General features: G+C 38.4%; 1 protein-coding gene across 4 annotated transcripts in view; it reads right to left on the minus strand.

Annotated features, from left to right (window-relative positions):
• Positions 1-10,762, minus strand: part of efl1 (elongation factor like GTPase 1) — a 53,466-nt gene extending 42,704 nt beyond the window's left edge. For 2 of the 4 annotated variants that reach the window (XM_015054855.1, XM_015054853.1), the window contains exons 1-9: positions 10,453-10,760; positions 10,031-10,130; positions 6,735-6,802; positions 6,558-6,642; positions 3,848-3,981; positions 3,628-3,765; positions 3,334-3,548; positions 2,346-2,469; positions 2,050-2,129 (exon numbers count right to left, since the gene is read on the minus strand). In XM_015054855.1, coding sequence (XP_014910341.1) covers positions 2,050-2,129; positions 2,346-2,469; positions 3,334-3,548; positions 3,628-3,765; positions 3,848-3,981; positions 6,558-6,642; positions 6,735-6,802; positions 10,031-10,121 — 935 coding nt within the window. In that variant the 5' untranslated portion in view covers positions 10,122-10,130; positions 10,453-10,760. Of the gene's footprint in view, positions 1-2,049; positions 2,130-2,345; positions 2,470-3,333; positions 3,549-3,627; positions 3,766-3,847; positions 3,982-6,557; positions 6,643-6,734; positions 6,803-10,030; positions 10,131-10,343; positions 10,433-10,452 lie in introns of those variants that run through there. The other 2 variants (XM_015054854.1, XM_015054856.1) reach the window with 2 other exon arrangements.
• Between the last annotated feature and the right edge of the window lie 1,671 nt (positions 10,763-12,433).

A 12,433-nucleotide genomic window follows, 5' to 3' on the forward strand; every position in this document is an offset into this window, starting at 1 on the left:
AAAATTTTTGTATCCTGACCGTAATGCTCCCTTATACAACTCACAGAAATGATGATTGAAATAAAGGCACTTTTTCAAAGTATTTTCTGTGATTTTATTATGGAAATTGAGGACGGGAGGAATCGATTAAAATCAAATCTGGTATGAAAAAAGTCTTGTAAGTCATATCATCCAGCCTTATTCAGTATATTAAATTATATGACTAACTACACATTACCTAATATTCACATTTCTTTGCTGGTATTACCTAAAAGTAGAATAAATGAAACTGTGAAACAGCTGAAACACAAGCTCTTTTTGAGAGTTTTGCTTGAAAATAAATTGACAATATCTCAGGAAATTAAACGTTTAAGTGAAATAGTTCTGGTATCACAAAGAAACTGCAAAAAAAATTTCAGAGGTGTAGCAACACTGATGTTACTGAGTAAGAGTGAATTAAAATACTACTTAGAAAATGCATGTTAAAATCTGAATACTCTTTTGAAAGTGTGCAGCTGAAATTAATTTAAACTACTAGCAGGCAAAGCACAGTGTTCACCTGATATCTGTACCAACAGTAATACAAAGATGATGCATATAAGGCATTAGTTTATAAAAGTCGAGGCAAACCTAAATTTACCATTTTAAAAACAAAAAGCAGCGGGAGGATGTAACTTCATAACCTCATTTTCTAAGCAGAATCTCAGAGGAAAAAAGGAGAAATTACGTAACAGATTAAAGCAGCCAAGTGGAAAAATTCACTCTAACGTGGATTATAATTATGAAACAGCAAAGGTAGATGTCATATTTTCGGGATTCGGGAAATATGTGATTTGTACCATTTGTTCTGTGGGTTTTTCATGTGGATCGGTGCCACTTAAACGGCTGTAAGCGAAGGTTTTGGACCTTAATCTGACCGACTACCTGTGTGGTTTGGATCGGGCTGAAGCATTGCTGGCCGTGCTCAGTATCAGAGGGGCGCGCCGACTGCATGTTAAATGTATTTTATATAATTGTCATATAAACAAAAGCTAAGGAGTTGCCTAAAAATAATTTCATACTCCGTACAACACAAACGCATCAACACACACATTACTTACCTTGTGCCGAATCGTTTTCAGCCTGTTCCCGTAGCAGTGAATTTTCTCTGGAATTATTTTCCTCCAACAAATGATTCCAGTGAACGAACCGCGTACAGCTCACTTTTAACCTCCGTCTTCCCATTTCTGACGCTGGATCTTCAATATCCTCAAGCTTTGAAATAGCAGGCAGCTACAAACCGTGTGTTAGCTGTAGTGGCTAAGTTTTGGCTACGGTCCACTGTCGCCTTGATATCAACAGAAAAATAAAAAAACTAAGCACTAATTACTGGACACCTCAGCACACAACAAAACTCAGTTGTACCAGTAGCTCGCAGATATTTTAACTTTTGCGTCTTGTTTATGGTACAGATCTTGCAGCTTTGGCTAAAAACAATAGGAGCAAGCAGGACCCGGAACCAATCTATGTGGCATAAATTTAAACGGAAATACGTCGCCACCTCTCGTGGCATATACCCTATTGCCCTGTAACCCTTTCCAGCCTTGTGGAGCTCAACAATTTAGTCTCCGGTGACTTTCAACAGCTCTTTGGTCTTAGCCATGCTAGTACTCGGAGACTTACTGATTGTGTGAGGTGAACAGGAGTCTTTATTCAGTTACGACCGCAAACAGTTGCTTCTAATTTAGAATAATAAATGGAGTGGGGGTGAACTTTTTTAGCAGAGGACTAACAGGTCTTTGAGGGCCAGAATTTTGCTGAATGGCAGATGTTCAATTATTATTTGCAGCAGTAACACACAAATAAATTATTTAAGAAATCATACATTGTGATTTCAGGATTTTTTTTTAGATTATGTCTCTCACAGTGGACATGCACCAAAGATGAGAATTTCAGAACCCTCCATGATTTCCAAGTGGGAGAACTTGAAAAGTCGCAGGCTGTTCAAATACCTATTTTCCTCACTGTATTTCTTTGGATAAAATTCCTGTAGTGTCGTTGCTAACAGCTGGAATCTGGCATTTAACTCACCTTCTAGTGACGACTGCATCATACAAACTCCAAATGTTATCCAGCACAAGTTGCACAAACAGCGGCTTCTTTCCTTTGGTCTGCACAGAAACAGGAGAGCAAGTCTGACTGGAGGAAAGATTGCAGAGCTTCACTGAGGATCTAGGATAACAATCACTTATCTATATGACTTCCAGCTGGAATTTTCTAATGCTCATTATCCAGGTATGTTCTGACTCATTTTCAAACCATGTTGACAATAAAAAGCATTAATAGTGTAACAAGAAGATGAAAAAATACTGAAGAATTTACATTACCTGAGCGCCTTTCATGATTCTCTGAATTTTTGTGTCGAGATAGAAGTCTCCCCACAAGGTTTTCAGCAGCACCTCGGTCCTGATCCCCATCCTTTGACTGTATATGTGGGCAAAATGCTGAATGCTGCAAAACCCAAACACTACAGATCATCAGGATTACTGATATCTGATCAACATTTTTGCCTTATTTCATTAAGATAAAGAAAGAATAAATTGAAAAAAGGTTTGACCATTAAACTAGAACAAGATTTTCATATAGAACATTCCAAAAGCATTTTAGATTTTTTACATTTTCTTTAACATGCCAAACATTAAGAGTTCCTCAGAACAACAGAATCCCAAGATTAGGATCTGCTGAAACTGTGGCCTGTTGGTCATCAAGACAGAGCAACATTACATGTTTCCTTAATTTTCATAAATACTCATCAAATGCAGACCGTTATGTTACCGTAATTTTGCTAACAAGTTTTATCATTACATTGTATAACAAATGTCCTTGAGGACATCCATTAACTAGATGTTACCCAAATTGAAATTGATCAGGGTTTCCACTGGGGGAAAGCTTGGTGGGCCACAAGGCTTTACTTGCTCCCCTTCCAATAACATAATTATTTAGTCATATTTAAAAATTTACTGTCGGCTTTAAACATTTGTTTAAGTCAAAAAAATGGCTGAATGTCTGCCCTACCACCAGGCTGAGCCAGTTTTCTGGGTGAGACCCTGAATAAGTTTGACTCTCTTGCTTTACGTGATCTACAGAGACTAAATGCGAGAACTCTGCCTCCCAGTTCCAGCTGTGAAGTAGTGTTGGATAAATACTTGTGCTGTATGTGATTTCATGAGAATAAAGGATTTTGGTGAAACATTAGGCTGCAATAAAATCTACATTTATTTGCAGGCTCTTTTCAAGTCTCTAACCAGGGTACCCAGGACACTGAGGGAAACAATATGAACTGAATACTGTTTTTATGTCTCAGAATGAGCTGACCTGAAACCCCATCCATCTATGGCACTGGCAAACACCACATTTCCTTGGTCAGGAGAAAAGTAGAGGTGAGAGTCGTCAGCATCCTCCAGTCCAGCACTCCAGTCATAAACCTGATCTCCACTTGGGTCCTTGTCCCTGTGCACCTCCTCCTTCACCTTCTCTGCTCGCTCTTCCAGCACTTTAGACGTGAACAGAGTCCCAGTGACAGCATTGACCTACAGAGAACAAGATGATAAAACATAGTCTTCATCCACAGAATGAACAAAGCTGGTCTTAAAGAGTTCAGTTTCTGACCTGCCCCAGGATCTTCTGCAGGTGCGTGTATGCTTCCAGAGCAGTGAGCTTCAGCTCCATAATGAGCCTGTCCATCTTATTAATGACCAGAACAGGCCTGACGTTCTCCAGCCAGGCCTGTCGGAGGACAGCCTGGGTCTAAACACAACACATGCTGAATAACTGAAACATTCCCTTCAGTCAGGAATGTTTAGTGCATGAAGAGTGTGAACAGGTTTACCTGTGGACACACACCCTCAACAGCATCTACAACCACAATGGCTCCATCACATAGCCGCACCGCTGTGGAAACCTCAGAGGAGAAGTCGACATGACCAGGAGAGTCGATCAGATTTAGAAGGTACTCCTGGTTGCCTGTGCACACACGGGACACCAAACCCATTTAGAGACTTTAAATATTGTTCATGTTCATCAGCAGCTGACGGAAAATGATTAAACATGACCCATTGGTGGCTGCTTGCCACAAATGTGTGGTGAACATTTATTCTTCATTTTATTCTAAAAGACTGTCAGAATGTTGTCAAGGCTAGATTTTGAAAACACAGCCATGAAACAGTCTTCATTTGGTATGAAATGAAGACTGTTTCATACCAAATGAAATTAAAACCTTTCACCTGTTTTTCTTTGGTCATTGAAGTAAAAAGTTCTGGATCTTTTTATCATCTCCATTAAAGTTGCTCTAAATTCTTTAAAGTATGACCAACATACACTCACTGGCCACTTTATTAGCTACTCCTCGCTAGTAACGGGTTGGACCCACTTTTGCTTTCAGAACTGCCTTAATCCTTCGTGGCCTAGATTCAACAGGGTTCTAGAAACATTCCTCAAAGAGTCAGATCCATATTGACATGATGGCATCAAGTAGTTGCTACAGATTTGTTGACTGTTGATCCATGATGTGAATTTCCCGTTCCACCACATCCACCACAACGAATCTGGAATAGCTGATTAGCATCTCAAAACCTTATATAAAACCTGAACTTTGACCCCAGATCCCAGAAAAATGGAAAAGAGACATCATTAAAGCAGAGGCAGAGGAGGAAGTTCAGACAATCATGATGATCAAAGAACATATCCCTGACTTCAACATTTCTTGGACTGGCTGCTACTGGACATCTTTCTTGTCCACAGCATCAACATCTACAGTGACACTTTGAAGATAGTTGGGTGATATGAGTTATAGCACTGGTTAACTTCCCTTAGGGAAAATAAAGGATCTGATTTTTGAACTGAATTTAATTACAGTCAATATTTAGTATCCACTCCTCTAGCTGCCATCCCAGCAAGCCTCAGTCAGGCTCATCTGGACAGACGCTTCACTTTTCCTCCATTCTTTCTGCTAAACTGCTCTAGCTCTGTTAGGTTGGGGGAGGGGAAGATCTCCTGCAAACAGGTGTGGACTTTGACTGGGTCACTCCACAGCCTCAACCTTGTTGTCTTCAGCCATTAGTGGGCAGTTTTAGCTGGATACTTTGGGTCATTGTCTCTGATTCTGTAGTACTCGGGCAGATAGAAACAAAATGTCATTCAGGATTTCGCTGCTTTCATTTCACCTCCTACCTTTAAAAGCCTTCCAGGACCTGCTTCTGAGAGGCATCCACACAGCATGATCCTCCCACCACCATGTTTCATAATGGGGATACTTTCTTTTAGGGGATGTGCATTGTTTGGTCCTTTTGGCAATCAGGTAAGATGCCACACAGATCTTTCTTCCTCTTGACCATGCAGTCTCTTTCCTCGTGCCTTTTGGTAAGCTCTAGTTGAGTACAGATCTGAGTTTTCTTCCTCACTGCCTCTCTCCCATAAAGCTTTAACTGGTGAAGAACCAGAGCAACACTGCAGAGTCTCTCCAGTTCAGCTGTGAAAGCCTGTAACTCCTTCAGTGTTGTCATGGTGACCTTGTGTCTTCTCTGACTAGTCTCCTTATTCATGGTCATTCAGGTTGTGATGGACAGTAACGCATTACTGTAATCCAAGAACTTTTTTCAAGTAACAAGTATGGAATTGTAATTGCAAAAACAAGTAATTAGATTACCATTACATCCGTGCAAGCAGATTGCATTACAAAACAGACTTTTTTATGTCAGCGTCTCATGACCGACTCATTTGAGCATGCAGCTTTTAGTGCTTGGAAGTATCAATGACAGCGTCCGCTGTTCACTGTGCGTGGGAAGAAAACTTTGCTCCAGCAGAAACTCCACTTCCAATCTGAGCCCCCACCTCTGACTTGACCGATCCAGCTACCATATTATAGTATACTCAAGTTGTGCATTGTTTTTTTGAAAAGTAACTAAGTAAAATAATTAGCAAAGTAAATAATTTTAAAAAATAAGTAATCAGTAAACTAGATTACTTGGGGAAGTAATCAGTAATTAATAATAAATTACTATTTACAAGTAATTTGACCAACACCAGTGTTGATGGCCAGATTTAGGCAGCTCTATGGATCACATTCCTTCCATGTCTTGATGATGAAGTTAACTGACCTCCAAGGGATGTGCAGGGCCTTAGAGGTTTTTTTTGCATCCATCTCCTGACTTATACTTTTCAATAACCTTTTCTCGGATTGGTTGGAGTGTTCTTCAGTCTTCATGCTGTAATGGTAGTCAGGAATACTGATGAATCAATCCAATCATTTATTTTAAGTTACATATTTTATTTAATTGGTAATACTTGGTTAAAATCTGTTCCACATTAAGGGGATTTTTAATTTTTTTTTTTTTTTTTTTAAACAAATGTTGGTCATGACTGATTTGTAAAAGCAATAAAAAGGGTAAAACATCCATAGGCAGTGCGTGTAACTCACTAAAATAGACAAAGTAATTCATAAGAAAACAGAGTATCCTCAAATTACACAAGTGGGACTTACTAAGGCATTTAAGGCAAACACTGCACCGCTGAGGAAACTGTGCTGTGAAGCGCTGCAGTACCTGTGCTGTAGTGCAGAGAGATGGCGCTGGACTTCATGGTGATTCCTCTAACCTGTTCATCCTCCCTGCTGTCCAGATATCTCAGCTGGAAAACCAGCACAAAAACCACAGAGCTCAGTGGCACATAAAGCAGCAATTACTGATGTGATGGAGCAGGTTCCTACTGCTCCAGCTTACCTTCCCAGCCAGTCGACTTGATATGATCCCATTATTCGCCACCAGACAGTCAGCCAGAGTGGTTTTACCTGACAAGATAAACAAAGGATTTTATAGTTTTTCCATTTCAGTTTGTTAAACCAATGTAAGCTGCACATGTACAGCAAAAGTAAATTAGAATATATGGAAAAAAATTCCAGATGACTGACTAATTTCAGAAAGTAAAGCTTGTATACACAGTAAATATTTCAAGCCTTTATTTGATATAATTTTGAAAATTTGAATTTTACATAAGATCAATAAAACAATTTTTAAACAAACATGTCAGTATTCTGAAAAAATATGCTAATTTCTTTGAATTGAATGCTTGGTTGGGGCTCCTTTTGATTGATTTACTGCATCAATGAAGCATGGCAAGGAGGCGATCTGTTCCATATTCTACTGATGTGTTCTGATTGCTTTACTAACTGCCTCCAGTTCATATGCCTTGCTGGGTCAGGTGTCTGATTTTCCTCTTGACAATATTTCATAGATTCTAGAGTTTATATGTCAAGCTAGGTTGCACACTATGATCATTGAAGCAGCATATGCTGCCTTTGGCAGAGTGGGTCTGTGCCAAGTTCTGCTGGAAAATAAAATCAGCATTTCTATGGTCCTCTCACTGCCACCAGCAGGCATGGCGGGTGAAGTTTCTTGCCCAATGGCTCAATGACAGAGGCAGGTGGAGTGGGGACTGAACCAGCAACCCAACAATTGCGGGGTGAAGGCCCACAATTGGAGTTTGTCCCGTGAACTCCAATAGCAGTTCACGGGACAGTTCGCCCCTAAACCCAAATGGTGTCCAGCGTCGCTTCTTCTTCTCCTCCAGATCTCCTCTGAACTAAAACACGGTTTTTAATTTTGATTCAATGAAAATCTGAAAATACAGGAATTCAAACGTTTTCTTTTTTTTTTCTTTTTTTTGTTTAAAAAAACAAATCACCACCATCATTCCAGAACCAGTAGGCCAGAACCAGCAGATAACATGGAGCCCAAACTATCACTGACTGTAAATTTCACTCTGGACTTCAAGCATATTGGATGCTCTGAAAGAATTGCATCTTTGTAGCAGTAACAAAAAACAAATCTCTGAATGAACCTCGATAAGCAGCAGCAGGAAACACTTAATAATAATGGTGTCCTCCAGAGATGCTTCTCAGGGCCCACTACACAACATGTTTTAACAACTGTATGCTGATGATACTGTCCTGCAGCGATCAATTAATCTCCTTTATAAATACTTCCAGAATTTAAAAAGCAGGTGTTAAACATTAATTATATGCAGATTTTCTGTTGACAACACTTCTGTGTTGAAGCAAAGCTAACCTTTAAAAGCTCATACTGGTATCTAAAGTGAGAAACTGGGGTTTCCCACCAGAAATAGGTAGTCTTCCCACATTTTACAGGAAAAAATATCCTAATTTTGGTTTTCCCCTCTGATCTGAAATACTGCAAAATGATTTACAGCAGAGCAGCCAACTTAATTTTAAAACCCACAGATACTGTAAGTCACATTGCTTTAAGATTCATCCATGGAGTTAAATGTACATACAGCTTTTGTAAAACACCCTCAGTTTATTTTGGATGCTTACATTAATTTGCTTTGCACACAGAATCAAAATTTTTTCACAAAAACTAAATACCAGAGTCAAAATTATCAGCCAGTCTGATACCAATAGTCAAATGTGATCCAGGATGCAATCATTTATTGGAGTTTGGAAAATGTCTCTGGCGTCTCTGCGGAATGAGCTGAGGAATCCCAGCTCATTCTTCTTTGGTCAATCTTTCAAGTTCCTCCACTCTTCTCGTATGGACTCTGGTCTTCATATACCCTACGAATTTTCAATGGGATTCACGTAAGGACTTTGTTCAGGCCAGTCGATAATGCCCACTTTAGTTTTCTGTCTAAACTTAATTGTTTTGTTTTTTGCATGACGCTTTCACTAGTGACAGCTCAAACCCTTAATGATGACTTTAGATACTAAAGTCATCATTTACCCTAACCCAACCCTTAGTTTTACCTTGATTGATTGATTGATGACAAGCTGTGAGCATTACAAAGCGAATTAATATAATTTCACAATGGTGGTTTTGCTAAATAAAAAGGTTAGTTCTTATCTGTTTTTATTCTGGTAGTTTTGAGAGAGAGTTTTGTTGTTTGCATGCCTAAATTAATGTAAACATCCAAAAGAAAAGCCAGCATATTTTAAAAAGCGTATTGAAAATTCATTGATCTGTTTAATAGCACTTGAGATTTCATAAGGGGGCTAGTAAAAATAAACTATACATTTATGAAACTATTTTACAAAATTTATTTATCAGGTCAGCTTTCCTTGATTATTAGTGACCATCATAATCATTTTTAATTATAGCTCTCTGCATGTCCCAAACATGTCACAAGAAAGCCAACAAATTTGTACATTACATGCATTTTTAAAAGTCATTCTACTAAGTTGCACCTCCCTTGGATCATGAGTATATTTTTATTCTAATAATCTTTGTCATAATCTCATACAGTATGTTATTATCACGAGTATTGTTGTTATTGTTAATCTTGTTTCAATATATTTTGTGTCAACCTTCATATCCTGATGCTGCTATTGCAGCAGGATATTCCCTCTGTTTCAATTCTGCCGCTTCTGTTCTAATTTGACAATTATAGATCACCAGTCTTTTTAATTTAAACTCTCGATCCATGTTTTCCAAGTTCTATTTTTGTTTTTGTTTCACTGTTGTATTAATTTCCACATTTTATTTATCATTAACAACTAGGGTTCCTCTTCAGAAGGTACCTCAGGGATTTATTAATAGTAATAGAACAGAATAGAACTAAATAGAAACCGTCTCTTATAAATTAAAAAAAAACCCTAGCTTCTTAAAGTCTTTGTCATGAAATAAATGTTAGAAAATCAATTACTTAATTGTTAGTTAATCAGAATACTACATCTATACTTTAAATGTTGGGATTTTTAATGTCAAGTAATACTTTAATGGTTACTCAAAAATATTATAATAAATCTAACCTATTATTCTGTTCAGAGTGCAGCTCGGCTCATCTTCATGCTGTTTATGTGAACATTTTACACAGTGAGATGGAGAATCGATTTCATTTATCCACGTATTATATGACAATCTACCAACATTCTCTTAAAAACCGCTTCTAACCCTAACCCTGTGGAAAACCAACTCCAATCTGTCAGCTCGAACCCCTAAGTGAAATGGAAAGTTAGGATCATTCGAAGTGGCAGCGCAGTCTAGAAAACAGGCTGTGAACTTACCGTGATCAACATGTGCCAGGATGCACAGATTTCTGATGTTAGCCGGGTTTCGCTGCAGGGTTTTGATCTTATCCAGGCCGATGACTCCCATCGCGATCGCCTGGATAAAGCACAACGGCTGTCACTGAGCAGCACAATGGGTCTAACAGATTGAGCCAGTTCTCTTTTAAGTGAATAGAACAGCTAACACCTAGAGTGTTACTCCTGCTCAGGCCCTGTTAGTGCAATGAATGACTGCAGAAGAAGACTGGTTTGGGACTTGCTAACACTGGTTTAGCATATTGCAAACTCCTTATAGAAATAAATAACAGACCTAAATAATTTAAATTTGAAGTTCTCACGTAAAACGGTCATCATCTCCTGGGGTACTAGGTTCGCTTAAACATAGTAAGAGTGACACTATAAAAACATTACAAACTCACGGAAGAAGCAGGCAGTGTTCGTGATCCACTGGAATTTAGATTAACTGGTGAAAATGTATGCCTGAAGTCGATGTTTCCATAGTACTAAACGTCAAGGTGGTTAACGTATTGCCTGATCAAAATACAGTGTAGCTAAATAAAGCTGTTTCAAAACGTTGTTGCCGAATTTATTAGTTCGTGTAAAACATATTGACCTATTTGTCAGATTTATTCAGTTTCAGGAATAATACAAAAACACAGAGTCAAGGAGAACAATGTGCCTGGAATCCATTGGCGAATACGATAAGTTACACCTCGCTGCAGCAAACAGAAAGAGGCGAGGACGGATCACTGGCAGTCTCATACCTTATTTGGAAATAGGACCATTGCAATCCGGAAGTGAAGGGGGCGCTATTTGCTATACTTCCGTTTTTATTTTCTTTTGAAATCTGTGATATATCTTCATCATTAGAAGTTCAGCATCTATTTGAACTTCTCTCTTTTATTTGTTCAGCGCAGCTCACAGTTTTTTAACAAATTCTGTAGCTTTCGGTGTACTTCTAAATCTGCTCCTTAGTCGCATTTTTCTGCGACTTTCCTGCTCCTGCCTCTAGTGGCGTGGGGGTGGTAACACAACTAATCTAATTACATTACTAGATCATGATACCACAACTTCTTGACTATTTACTATTAATTTCAGCATTATTGGCACTGTAAAAGATAAATTATCTTATAAAACACCATATTTTTTCATTTTCTTAAGGATGTAGAGCTAATTAAATCACATAAACAATACTTTTATACATTATAAATTATATCTATATAGCTCAATCAATTATAGGAGGAACAAAAGAAATAAGGAAACATGAAAAACAACATGATCAACTATAATAAAAATACAAATATTAAAAAAAAATATTTACGAATACAAAATAAAACTAGAAAGTGTGCATTTCCTGAAAAAATGCAAGTGTGAATGCTGAATGCTTTTGGTGAAAATGGCAAATGTCTTTGAAGCCAACTGCTGACTTGCAGAAATGTAAGAAATAGTCCATGTGATGTGAAAAAAACATATTACCATCAGCTCAAAGGTCTGCAAAAACCATTTTTAAACAAACTGCAAAGTGGGGCGTGCAGTNTTTGTTGTTTTACGGCCGATTATTTTATTTTGAAAGGGCTTTAAAGGGCAAGTTTGCTAAGTGACTGACACAAAACTGCAGACAATAACTGACAATGGGCTTTTTGCACTATGGCGTTGACGTCACATCTGCATGAGCCAATGCGCTTACTTGTTTCCACTTTTAAGTTACCATGACAGTTAGAAAAGATTAAGTCGTATTTCAGACGCAAAAAAAGCAATACTATGAACTTGTTGTCTTCCTAATGTAATGGGCTTTTAAGTTTTCATTAATTTCCAAGCGATCCTGAATTAAGATGATGGTGGCTTGTAAATTTTCGTCGCTACCAGTTAAAGCTAACGCCACACAGCAAAGTTTGCAGCCTTCACTTCACTCCGGATCAGCTTCTTCAGCCTAAAACTACCGGAGGGAGACGGATGGTAAATAAAGGAGCCTCCTGAGTTATTTCCATGGAATCACTTCTGTATTAAGCCTGAAAGAGCGAGTTTATGGGAACAAGAGAGCAGACCAGAGCCAGACAGCCGAGCAACTGATCCACCTGTACACACTGCTGTAAACACCGTCCTATTCAAGCTATTCACAAGAAACATGCAAAGGTAATAAAACGAAATAACACAGAGACCTTGAGGAACACGGTCATGTTTTTCTAAAAGCAACAACTTTGAACCTGAACTGTCAGCTGAACCAGAACTCTGACACTAGAGCTGCACTACTGTTAAGCTATGAAGCTTGTTGTCCTTCGGCATGCTTCAGAAGTAAAGAGCCCAAACCGCAATCTCCCCCGTTAGTCTCTGACACTAACGACAATAAACACACATAATATACTTGAAAATAAGGTAAAAACATTGTCCGTTAGAATGTTT

Source organism: Poecilia latipinna, unplaced genomic scaffold (genome assembly GCF_001443285.1).
Source record: "Poecilia latipinna isolate Pla-1442-1.1 unplaced genomic scaffold, P_latipinna-1.0 Scaffold1282, whole genome shotgun sequence".
Lineage (NCBI taxonomy): Eukaryota > Metazoa > Chordata > Actinopteri > Cyprinodontiformes > Poeciliidae > Poecilia > Poecilia latipinna.